General features: G+C 46.6%; 1 protein-coding gene across 5 annotated transcripts in view; it reads right to left on the bottom strand.

Annotated features, from left to right (window-relative positions):
- ERG (ETS transcription factor ERG) overlaps positions 1–12,948 on the bottom strand; it is a 133,792-nt gene that overhangs the window by 20,844 nt on the left and 100,000 nt on the right. For all 5 annotated transcript variants that reach the window (XM_085081512.1, XM_085081263.1, XM_085081347.1 and 2 more), the window contains one exon: positions 8,571–8,788. In XM_085081512.1, the coding sequence (XP_084937638.1) occupies positions 8,571–8,788 (218 nt within the window). The remainder of the gene's footprint in view (positions 1–8,570; positions 8,789–12,948) is intronic.

A 12,948-nucleotide genomic window follows, 5' to 3' on the forward strand; every position in this document is an offset into this window, starting at 1 on the left:
GCCTGGAACAAACTGCTACAGTACAGAAAGCAAAACTGAAAATGCAAGCAGACACTAGCAAATGGTTCTAGTGCCCAGAACAACAAAAGAGTGATTGTCTACAAAGGGGTTTTTTAGGACTTTTCTGTGAGTCTGCTTTATTTCTGAACCACCAGGGGAGCAGGGTGGAAAAGCAGCTTTTGGAAAGTGTGCCCAGAGTGAAGGGTGCAGCTCTGCAGTGATTCATCCCCAGCTCCAGGTCTGAAATGAAACCAGAGATGTTTTTCTTCACAGTTGCCTGTTATTTTTGCCCTTTGTAAATATACTGTGTTACACCTGGAATCTACAAAAAAAACCATTAAAAAATTGGTAACCATTGAAAATAGGTAAGACTACACACAATTATGGTACCCAACAGCACTTTTCTAGTCTTGAGCTGATAAATGTCTGCTGAGAAAGGATTTTCTCCAGGAGCCCTTGGACCTGGAAGCCTCACTTTTGTACAGGGTTACTTAAAATCAAGCTGATTTGATGATTAAATTTATCACCCACTCCTACTGAAGTTGATTGGAGTTTTGCCAGCCATTGACTCTGATGAAAGCAGATCTAAGTTCAGAAATGTGTATGAAACACATTTTTCCCTCTTCACCATGCTACTATTTTCCCCATGTGATGTAAACCACCTGTGTTGTGTCAAAGTGCAAGGTGCCAGAGAAATTCAGAGGAGGAATCAGCAAAATCCTACACGTGTCATTCCTGTAGTATAAACTCCTCTATTTAACATTTCTGAATTTCAGAGAGAAATAAATGAGAAAAAATGTATTCTCCAAATATCTACATGTCTTCACCGGTTTATTTAATAAGCACAGCTTGGATTACAGAGGCTGCTACAAGGTCAGCTCACACTGAGGGCGTTGCAAAGCTTGCTCAGCTTCATCTCCATTCACTGCAGCTGCTCAAGTTGTAGTGAATTTGGTCAGTGCTTCCTCCTCAAAGAGCTTGTCACTGGAAGAGTGACCCACAAAGAAAAAAATCTGAAACTTCCTGAGATTTCCTGCTTTGAGGTACAGAGAAGACAGCCAGACCCTCCCTGGTGGGAAAGAACATGTGCTGAGACTCTGACAAGCACTTCCAGGGGTGATTTCAGAGGCCCCAACACTAGTCAGAGAGTCACAGAATCCTAGATTGGTTTGGGTTGGAAGAGAACTTAAAGCTCACCCAGCTCCATCCATGGGCAGGGACACCTTGCACTGTCCCAGGCTGCTCCAACCCCAGAGTCCAGCCTGGCCTTGGACACTGCCAGGGATCCAGGGGCAGCCACAGCTTCTCTGGCAATTCCATCCCAGGGCCTCCCCACCCTGCCAGGGAACAATTCCTTCCCAATTCCCAAGATCCCATCTCTCCCTGCCCTCTGGCACTTTGCAGCCATTCCCTGTGTCCTGTCCCTGCAGCCCTTGGCAATTGTCTCTCTCCATGTTTCCTGCAGCTCCTTCAGGCACCAAAAGGCCACAATGAGGTCACCCCAAAGCTTCTCCTCTCCAGGCTGAACAATCCCAGCTCTGCCAGCCTTTCCTCCCAGCAGAGCTGCTCCATCCCTCTGCTCATCCTGCTGCCTCCTCTGGATTCCTTTCCAAGACTTCTTGTGAAAGCAAAATTTCCCCCAGAGAACTCCAGCACAACAGAGGCATGGAAATGGCAGAAATCTCTCATGGGTCAAAATATCCCTGGGGTGCTGCCACTGGCTCCTGCCCAACTGCTCAGTGAAGTAAATAAATGGGTGGAGGAGTAACTGGAAAAGTGATGGCCAGGATGGGAACAAGCTGCCTGTCTGTGGAAAGAAGGGAAGTCCCTCAGAAACACAGCCCTGGCCAGACATGCTCAAACTGGTGGTGAAACCATGGCTAATCTTTGCTATAAAGTGTCAAAAGCAGTCCTAGGAAGACAAAAGAAAGGAAAAAAGAAGAAAACTGTAGTTCCCCCATGGCCACTGAGTCATGGCACTGCTCTGCTCCACGGAAGGCTTTGCATGGCCCAGCAGCCCCAACAGGCTGTGGATGTGCAGAGGCTGGGAATGCGGCATCCCCTGCAAACAGAGCACCCAGAAAGGAGCAAACACCTCTGAGTGGGGTGCCCTGGGTTCTCTGGGTGCTCAGGGTTACATTGGGGTGGCCCAGGGTCACTCAGAGATGTCACCTGCAGGCACCTCAGGTCCTTTCTCCCAGGACAGCACAGAGTTGTTGGCTTTCTGCAAACAAAACAGAAGGTGCTTTTTTTACTGAGCTGCACACACAGCTACCACTCATTTCCAATCAAACAATAACTTTGGCTAACTCAATCTTTTAATTTTCTTTTTTATTCTTTTCCCCTTAGCTTTCCCCAGCTATCCTGCAACCCACAGCTGCTTGGAGCCTCAAGGCCATGGTGGCAAACGCAGGCAGTCAGCGTCTGGCTCACCAGAGGCCACTCAAGCTATAAATATTCCCAGCCTGGCTCTTTGTGCTCACAGTGTGGGGAAACAGCTGGTTTAAGTTTGACTGCACGTTGTCATTTCTCCATTAGTGCAAACACTTCGATATTTCTTACGTGTCAGGTTGGAGTGAAGAAAGGGAAAGAAGGGAAGGGGGTCACGAAAAGCCAAAGCTAAGAAATGATGTTCTGTATATACATAATTTACAATTAGATTGCTGCCTGGGACAAGGCTGAGGTTTGACATGGTGATAGCTAGGCAAAAGCCACAACGACTTCCCAGTTGGCCTATAACTTTCAGGAGCTATTTTCTCTTGTTTTTCTTGTATTATTTTTATAGAAATTCTATTATCATGGTAATGGATTACATTTCTCAAATTGTATTTCATTTCAAGAGCTCGTAAGGCTGTTGTATTTGTGGTTTGGTAAAATATGAAATACCGGGAGACAGAGCCCTTCCCAAACCACACGTTCCTTCTTTTGTGGGCAGGGATCATAGAGCAAGTCAGGAAAACAGAGCATGCCAGGCATAAACAGAAGTGACATCTTGTATGGAAACCATAATCCCCCGTGTCTGTGGAATGTCTGCTGATTTCCATGATTAGCACTAAGGAGCTGTGAGGGTGCAAAATGCTAAAGGCCATGATTAGCCACTTTTCTTACCTTCTGTTTTGCCTTAAAAAGCTATTCCCAAAGCTTGAACACTGAACACCCCCACTGATGCTACCCTGATCAAAATGAAACACCTCCTAATAACGGGGCAGAGGAGAAAATTCACCACCAGCTCGAAGTGCTCTGGACACAATAAAATCCTGTACAGGAATTAAAAAACAATGATAGCAATAGTCCTAAATAATGACAGTGATCACACCTCTTGTGAGGTCCTATGTCATTATTTGAAGGCTATTTTTATATTTCACTGCCCATCTGAAAGCCCTTGGTTGCTGGGAATTCAGTGGTCAATCCCAAATGCAGCCATGCCAATTATGAATGAGCCCATTATCCCACAGTGGAAAGCTTTTTATTTAGCACCTGCCAGCCCAGCACCCCCCAAAACGCTTCCAAAAAATAGAATAGTTGTAGTATTAGCAAGCTGAATTTGTTTTTCTCCTTGGCAACATGTTTGCCTCAAGAACAGAGCCAAACCATGCCCACACAAACATGCAAGTGCTCGTGTTAAGCTGGTGGATTTTCAGAGCAAAGAGGAGCTTCTTGAAGCAGTCACACATCCTGACTGCCATTTTTCCACCTTGGTAGGCAGCCACTCCACCAACCACCCAGTCAGCGGGAAAAAGGATTATCAGGCTGAGATAACTAGCATTTTTTTTCCCAAAATCAGCGTTGCTTTATGCAGGCAGCTCCAATAAGGAAAATCATCCTCTGAGGACACATCTCCCGGCTTTGCCCTGGGCTGATGCAGAGACTGACTCAGACCCTGCTGGAGACAGAGGGAGTCCCACTGCCTGCTGAGGGGTTTGGGCCAGGCTGGTTGTTTAGTCTGAGCTGAGGTTTCCCAGGAATACCAGGGCTGGGTGCCAGCGGTGTGCCACCAGATGTGGAAGGGACGTGGCACTGCGCCTCCGCCAGGGGTTGTGCTCCAGGGGTGGAAAAAGCCATGCTTTGGGAAAACAAGGATGGCAGGGTGGGGAATGCACATCAGCCCTGTTCCTCCTCATGCTGGGCACTCACAAGGTGAGGGTCAAGGGCCAGAATTCTCAGGGACAGGATGAGGAGTTGGCCATAACCGCAACCACAAGAAGCTCCACCTCAACAGGAGGAAGAATTTCTTTACTTTGAGGGTGGCAGAGCACTGGAATGCTCAGTGAAAGACATTCCAAACCCACCTGGACACTTTCCTGTGTCACCTGCTCCAGGTGACCCTGCCCTGGCAACATGGATGACCTCTAGACATGCCTCCCAACACCAACAATTCCACAATTCTGTAATTCTGTGATTCTGTGGAGCTGCTTAAAGGCTCTGATTAGATCCACCACTATCACACCACAGACTGGAGCGTGATGCAGAGTTTAAAGCCTGCCAGCCAGGATGGATTTGTTGGAATACAGAGCTCCACATAGATGAATTCTCCCTCCCCAGTGCCTGGGCACAGCGGCTGTCACACATCTCAGTGGTGCAAGGTACCTCAAGTGCTCCGAATTCCAATTTGCTGGAATAGCACAAAAAAATCTACTCCTTGGGAGACTTTACATCAAAGGGGAAAAGGAAAAAAACACCAGTAAAAAAACCTTGCATTCACCCTGGACTCTGAAAAATCCTCCTGTGTGTCAGACAGACTGAACCCAGTGAGTACAGAGGCTCTTTGATGAAAATTCAGGCAGTTACACGTAAAGAAAAATGGTATTTCCCAAAAGAGCCAGCACAAAAGATGTATTAAGTGATAATTTCATTCTCAAATGGTTTTCAAGCAACAACTGGTAGCACTTAAATCAACATTTTGCACATGATTAAATCCTAAGGACAACTAATTATTTCTGGCATTTCTTTAAAACTTCTCTATCAGCCAAGATGATGTTGGAAAGCTTGTGCTGTGCTTTCACTGCAGTTAACTTTCAAAATACCTCTTCAATGAAATCATCACAACTGCTCATGGCAAGAGAAATTTATCTGTGGCCTGAATAAGACTCTATGTTCCATTTCAGCCTGCCTGAAAAAGATAGATTACCTACAGTAAATGTCATTATTCCAAGCTACCTTTGTATAGTCCCACCTGTGGGCACAGCAGAGCCCCATGGGGGAATGTATTCCGAGATCACTGGGAAATCCATGGATTTAAATGCTGTTTTAGCAGTACCCAGGGCCTCATGAGAGCACTTCCACACAGTGAATTTCTCCCTAAATGCATGACATGAATTGCACTCATGGTGGTAGGATTGCTCATGCCTAAGTTGATAAAATACATAAAAAACGATAAACAGCAAAGTAACAGTGTGGCATATGCAACCTCCAGATTTATATTGCAGGGTGAATCTTTTGGCCTGACCCAGGAGCAATAAATAGCAGGAAGCAGGATTATTACATTCAGGTGAAAGATTGACTGTAGGGTGGCACAAAAGGTCTCATTAGATTTATGTACCTGGAAGGAACAGAATGGCTGCACCAACATAATGTATTTAAAGAAACTCAATTTGATACCACCTGTGACAACCTGCATTATATATGCAACAACAGCCAGGTAAATGACAGCTTTAATTTAAACTTCTCTTGCTTTATTTAATTTAAAGTAAGCCCCCAGGCTATATTTTGTGGTGCTGGGCAGTGGGATTTACCTTGAAAAATACTGTTATTGTTAAAGAAAAGTGGGTAGCTAATCCCTGTGCAGCACACTGAAAATAACCCTTTAATTTCATTCTAATGGCATTTCTTTGGTATTCTCAGGAATTCCAGCTCAGAGACTGTTATGTTTTGAAATTTAACGTAGAGAAATTACAGCCAAAGTATATCTGGGGGAAGTCCTAGCAGAGGGGGCACACTTCTTCCTTGAGTGGGTGCTTAACTGGGGATGTTTAAGGGGCTCAGTATGGTCCTAAAATTTTATACTTCTTGCAAAGGACAGAATATATGGCCAGGAAGCACTGACACAGGGAGAAGGGAGAGCTGGACAGCAAAAATTGCAGTGTTAACTTCTCCCTGGCCACCACTCTGTGGGATCTCATTCCCTGCTCTTCATCCTGAATTATTCAGATCCAGGTGCCCATGTGGGAGGAGAATTCCAGAGGATACCCTGGAGATCCTCCAGGCAGCACTTCCATGGAATGTGCAATGTGGTGTCGTATTTTAGACTCCTTTGGGACGACTCAGATTTTTAAATGGGTTTAAACAGAGCAGGTACAGTTTTACTAAAAATGAAACACAGCTCCAAATGCTTCAGGTACTGCTTGTGTTAATATTTAACATACAAAGCATTTTAAGAACTGAGGAAATATTATCACTTCATATTATCATTTATGGAAATAAGTTTATGGGCTGCAGAAGAGCAGAGTGGGGAACGCTTCTGTAGAAAAGAAAATGCAAATTAACCTACAGAAAGGCAGGGTAGCACAAGCTGATACACACTTTTCCCCCCTAAAACTGGCAGGAATATCACATTCCAATTCCCAGGGTGCAATAACACTACATATTACATACACACATGTATGGGAGCTTTAGAAATGCCACAACATATTTATTTTTGTTACTTGGCAGTGTGAGTTCTCCATTAAAAGTGTGTAGTGTTAAGATCTACTTTTTTCAGGAATGAGTTTGGCTCTATAAAATAATACTTACTGGATGAAATAAACAGTGTATTTTAATTAAAATAATATTTTTATTATTTTTGTGTATAGTGTGAGCATGCAATATATGCATGCAATATTTTTTGTTGTTCTGCCCATCTTTTTTTTTTTTTTTGGTAGCTGGTAAGTGATGTTTTTTTTCTTTATCAGCAAGTCATGTCTTAGGAACTGTGATGAAGCATGAATTTTCCTTGTTGTTTCCATTTAGGAACTCTGTACTGATCTTTCAACAGGGAAGGCTGTAAAAAATCTCAAAATTAATAACCCAAACACTGCTTCCAGTGCTGCAGGTTACTTTCAATTTAATATAGAAAGAATTACATTGCTTCCTATTATATTTTCTTTGAAATCCATTGTTTCTGTGAAAACCAGTAGACACAGCAAGAATCCTGGAATGGTTTGGGTTGGAAGGGACATTAAAGATGCCAGGACAAATGCTTAAAGAGGCAATTTTAGGAAGCAGGTAGCACTGGTTTTGAATCAATACTCCATTAGTGATTATACCTGTGCATTTGCTTAGCACAAAAAAAAAAAGTCACCAAAATAGATTAAAGGCACCTGAACTTCTGAATAAGTAGCCTTAGAAGATTTTCTCTAATTCTTTGTAACTTCAGCTCACAGTTTATTTCTACATATCTCGAATCCTTGGCTATTCACTGGAAATTCTGATTTGCCTTCAGCACCATTTCCATCCTCACCAGAGAACAGAGGAGGTGTGATAAGCTGTCAGACCACTCTGCCCTGCCTGTGGTGCTCCTCACATCAGCACAGCAAGTGTGAACAGCAACCACAGAGCCCAGGGCTGAGGTTTTCCTGAACAACTGATGCTGGGAGATGAGATTAAAGTGCAGGTGTTTGAGACACAGAGAAGTGGAGCATGATCTCCACTGGTACATCACCAACAATTGTCAGCAACTGACTCTCCTGGACCTTTGCCCTTCAGCAACACCAAAGGAAAACTGTTTGGACAGTCAGGCATTTTAAACAGGAAAGCACTTGTTTGGATAGTTTCCTTGAAAATAAAAATCTTCATTGTGTTTTTCCAGATGTCCCAGAGAGTGCTGCTAAGCTTGGGAAAGCCACCAGTCAATATCCAAAAATCTACTGTAATACCCTGTGAGTCTAATTGACACAAGTCTCCTTCATAGTGACATTCCTAAAAAAAATGTCCTGAGACAACAGTTAATGTGGCCTCTGTTGATCTGAGTAATTTCTTTTTCTGCTCCTTTCTACTCCCCTGCTTGCCTCCAAACTTAGGTTGTTTCTTCAACCTGAGGTCTTAAATCCAGCTCTGCCTTTTGGCATTATGTTTACAGTAAATATAAAAGTAAAGCTCAATAGTTCACTCCCTCTGCCATTACAAGAATTTAATTCCAATGTCTCTCTGTTTGGTTATATTTAGAGCAAAGGCAACTACCCAAATTATTCAATTTGACAACTTCTATGGAGTGTTAGATCACAAACACCACACCCTTCAATGGATCAATGGTGCTGCTCCAGACTACAACAAATCCCCATGTTATTAACCTTAATATGTGCTCTTTCACCTGATGTGCAAAGCAAATTCACATCCAGAAATTATCCACAGTCAGAGGAAAGCTACTGCACAAGCTCATGAGCAGACTGTGCCTGTAGCACCATTTCAGACCCTCTGTAACACCTCAACAGGGCTGGCAGGTCAAGGCAAGGGAACCTGGAGCCTTCTGGGATGGCAGCAGTGGCCAGGTGGGATATCCTGAGGCCCCTGAAATGGTGCTAAACACACAGATTTAGACAACTGAGCCACAATCAACACAAAAAAACATATTATTGAGCCACCAGCAGCCTTATTACCTTGACCCGTTAACCTGGTTGGGGTTACACTCCATCTTGATGGTGACTCTGGCTGGGGGCTGTGACAACCAGTCCTGCTGGGGGACACGAGGGCTCATCTTGGAGGTCTGCCCATATTCACTGGAGGAGGAGGCTGTCATCTCTGTCTTGGCGAGGTGGGGAGATCCGTAGGCGCACTCGAACAGGGACTGATCTTCGCTCACCACCGATAACGCTTCCTGCAAACCAGAGGAGAGTCAGTGCAGCCACCTTTCAGAGCAGGGATCACAACACTCCCCAAGGAGAAAGGGCTTGTCCATCTCACAGAGAGGTGAACAGGTGGCCATTCACTCAGTACTGTTTTTGGTGGAGGTGAGGACCCATTGGGACAAACGTCAGCAAATGACAGGAGGACATGAGAACCTCTCCCCAAGGACACCTTTCTCACAGCAGCTGAGCAGATGCACTAACACAAGCTACCAAACACTTGGGAATGGTGGCCAGGAGCTGGGGAGGAGGAGAGGACAGGATGGACAGCAAAGTGAAGCTCTGTGGGGTCTCAGTAGTGATGCAGAGAGTGAGATCTGCTGGATGTAGCAAAAATTCTGCTTTACCTATCCCTGAGAGGAAAAACCAAAAGCCAGGCCCTGCTGACCCACTGGGATCTCCCTTTCCTTCCTCAGGGACCCAGGCCAGGTCCTTTCTGGACCAGGAGCTGAGACATCTGGGCACAAGCTCCAATCCGGGGACACCAGCCCACCAGCCCACCAGCCAGCTCCCTCCTCATGGCAACTCTTCCTGGTGGGAATCCCACTCTGGAGCTGTGGGAAGGGCTTCCCAGCCTCTTTGTGCAGCACTGGGGTTACGGTCACTGAGGGCAGAAGGGCCCATCAGGTCCCTCAGTAGTGGGACAGCTGCCATCTGGAGGCCAGAAACCCCAGAGGGAGGGACAGTCACCCTCTGTCCCCACTGCCAAGAGCTCCTCCTGGCACCTATTCCTTCCCCATTCTATCTGGAGTTGAGTCTTGTGAGTGAGGCAGTGCCTGGGCCAGGCTCGGGATGGTGGTGTGGTGGTGTGTGGCCACGTCCATCAGGAAGTGTGGGGAGAGCTGAAACTCCTGAAGGACACATCCCACCTGAGAAGAGGCTCCCCAGCCATGACAGCAGGTCCAGGCTCCCACACTCCTGCTGTCCTCCAGCAGAGCACACTCAGGGGGCATCCTCCAAAAACAGGATTCTGAGGAAAAATCCACCATCTCCAGGGGTTACTTAGGGTGGAGAAGGTTCATAAGGGTGCAAATTCAAGCACTGGAAGGGGCTGCCCAGGGAGGTTTGCAGTCCCCATCCCTGCAGGTGTCCCAGGAAGGCCTGGCTGTGGCACTCAGTGCTCTGGGCTGGGGACAAGGTGGCCATTGGGCACAGCTGGGACTCCATGGGCTGGGAGGGCTTTGCCAGCCTCAGTGACCCTGTGAAAGGACAGTAAACACCTTGTGTGACTCCATCCCTCTTCCTGGCTGTGCAGCACAGAACAGAGCAGAGGTGCAGCCCAGCACCTCCCTCCCTGCCATCGTGAGGACAATCCCAGTTCCAGGCAGGTGAGGAGGCTCAGCATAAGCCCAGGGGCTGACAGCAGCCATGGGGGAACACGGGCCAGCTGGCCATGGCTGGGAGCATGGGGGCCAAGGATCAGGGAGTGAGGGGAATCCTAGCCAGATGCAGGGCAGGGAGCTCCGTGAGGCAGTGTGTGTGGGCTGTGCTCCTGCCAGATCGACTGCTCACGGCCAGAACTGCCTGGGCCTGTCAGCAGAGAAGGGAGAGGGAAAAGAGATGGGAGTTCCCCAGCTCTCGAGGGTGGGTGGCTGTCTGCAGGCTCCCACCCTCCCTGGATGCTGGAAGAGGGCTTTGCCAAGCTCCAGCAGTCACAGGCTGCCCTGAAAATCAGCATTTGTTCATTTTAAGGCCTGTGACTCTTGTAGATGTCCTAGGCAGGGGTCAGAGCTGGACTCGATCCTTGTGGGTTTCTTTCAATCCATGGACAACCTGTGATTCTACATTTATCCTTGTTTTTATATAACTGCTTTGGGAGCCCTCGGGGGGCACTGTTAATATTCACAGTTTGCTCTGCAACTGCAAAGGTGGAGAGATAATTTTTGGCTTCTTACTGCTTGTAAAAACTCAGGTCACCCCTTAACCCCAGGGCTTGAGGAATGGGATCTCAGGCTCCCCAAGTGCCCTGAGACTCAAAACTGAATCACTGAGTACAGGCAGTGATCTGCACCTTTTTATGGCTGATTTTCAGATGTCATTTGAATGCAAAGATCACCACGAGGCTGCCACCAGTGACCCCCCAGTTACCACCCTTCCTTCTGTGTTCTGCACACTGTCCCACCAACCTGCACCCTTTGGGAGGTAAACATGGTTTTGTGAGACAAAAACGATCCCAGAATAACACCTCTCCTTTTTGCCATGCCTCTCATGCTCCTCTGGGTCTCTGGTCTGCCAGAAACCTCTGCTGAAACTTTTCTGATCAGCCTTTTCTGGGAAAACCTGCAGAGCAAGGAGGTGTGGGGGGAGACGGTTGCTGGTCCTTTCCTCCCCAAAGATTCCTCCCTGGCTCCACTGAGAGATGGCAGAGAACTTGATGTGCTTGGATAGTAAAGTAGCAGGGATCGAGTAACAAGAAGTAAAGAAAATGTTACACTGGAAGGAGAATAAAGAGTTCTTTCTCAGCAGTGCATGAGAGTTTTTCATGAAAAAAACCCAACCAAAATGAAATAGATATATGCACAAACACAGACTGGCCAGATGATTACAATGCATCCCATGCCTGACACTACTGAATGCACAGTTCTCACTTTTCTTCCCCATTGCAGAGCTAATCCATGAGACAAAAAACCATGTAGCAAAATGTTAATTTTGGAAGTGTTAGCTCCAGTAAATACACTAAAGTGTGAATTTTACAGGAGAAAGCCAATGCAGATTGCAAACAGAGTATTATTTTACTTCGTAAACCATTTACTAACAGACCTTTTCAAAATAGGCTTCAAGCACTATATAATAGATTTATTTCTCATCCTCCCCCACGCAAGTGAAACAAAGCAAATTTTTCTGGTTCCTATTAAAGATGACTCCACCTAATGTAAGTTAATTTATGGATACTTAGGGTAAGTATAAATGTAACCAACAAAAAGAAAAAAAGGGTTTTCTATTTATTGGCATCACTAATGACAACAAATACTGCTGGTACTATGGATGCCCACTATGTTGCCTGAACAGGGAAAGAACACACATTTAAACTTCCTGAGGAGCACAGCAAATGCTGGAAATATGAACCCAATTACTTAGGGCAGTGTGAATATCTACAAGTATGGACACAAAACAAGACAAACATAAATGAGCCCAAGAGAGGGACTTAAACTTCATGTTTTGGAGGAAAATTCATGGACAAAGCAAGCTCAGGCTGAGTTTAGCTCTGGTTTAACAGCACTCATCTGCAGCCCATGCTGCTCGTTATCAGTTAGTGCTCGCTGACAGCTCTGGGAAGGCTCTGCAGGAATATCTGAGCTCCTGCCAGCTTTGTGTGCCGTGGGTCAGGCCTTTGTGGAGACTCATTTATGTGCTCTCTCCAACAGCCAGAGCCTCTGGCATTGCACCCTCACTGGTGCTGGCTGGCTGGCTGGGAGGACAGCAGGACAAGGATCACACCTCCCTGGGGGACAAAAGCTGCACTGGCCATCGAAGCCTTTCAAAATGTTGAGGAGTGAGCACAGCTAAAGAACATGGTCTGAGCTGGAATCAGCCTAACGTCCTCTTCAACCTCTTCTTCCTCTCAGTGATCGTAAATTATAGAATCAAAGAATGGTTGGGGTTGGAAGTGACCTCAAAGGTCATCCAATTCTAACCCCCAGCCATGGGCAGGTGTCCACTGTCCCAGGTGGCTAGTCCTGTCCAGCCTGGCCTTGGACACTGCCAGGGATCCAGGGGCAGCCACAGCTTCTCTGGAAATTCCAGCCCAGGGCCTCCCCACCCTGCCAGGGAACAATTCCTAATTCCCAAGATCCCATCTCTCCCTGCCCTCTGGCAGTTTGCAGCCATTCCCTGTGTCCTGTCCTTCCAGCCTTTGTCCCTTGTCCCTTGTCCCTCTCCAGGTCTCCTGGAGCCCCTTTAGGCACTGGAAGGGGCTCTGAGATCTCCCCAAAGCTTCTCCTCTCCAGGCTGAACAATTCCAACTTCTCCCAGCCTGGCTCCAGAGCAGAGAGGCTCCAGCCCTGGCATCAACTTAGGCCATTAAAAGGTGAGGATTTCTGGCCCAAGCTTTTCTGAATCCACTGACCTAGCAAGACTCAGCAATGCTGAACAACCAGAACTCAACCTCCTGTGAAGCTCATCCTGTGGGACA

Source organism: Lichenostomus cassidix, chromosome 1 (assembly GCF_008360975.1).
Source record: "Lichenostomus cassidix isolate B80296 chromosome 1, HeHo_3.0, whole genome shotgun sequence".
NCBI lineage: Eukaryota > Metazoa > Chordata > Aves > Passeriformes > Meliphagidae > Lichenostomus > Lichenostomus cassidix.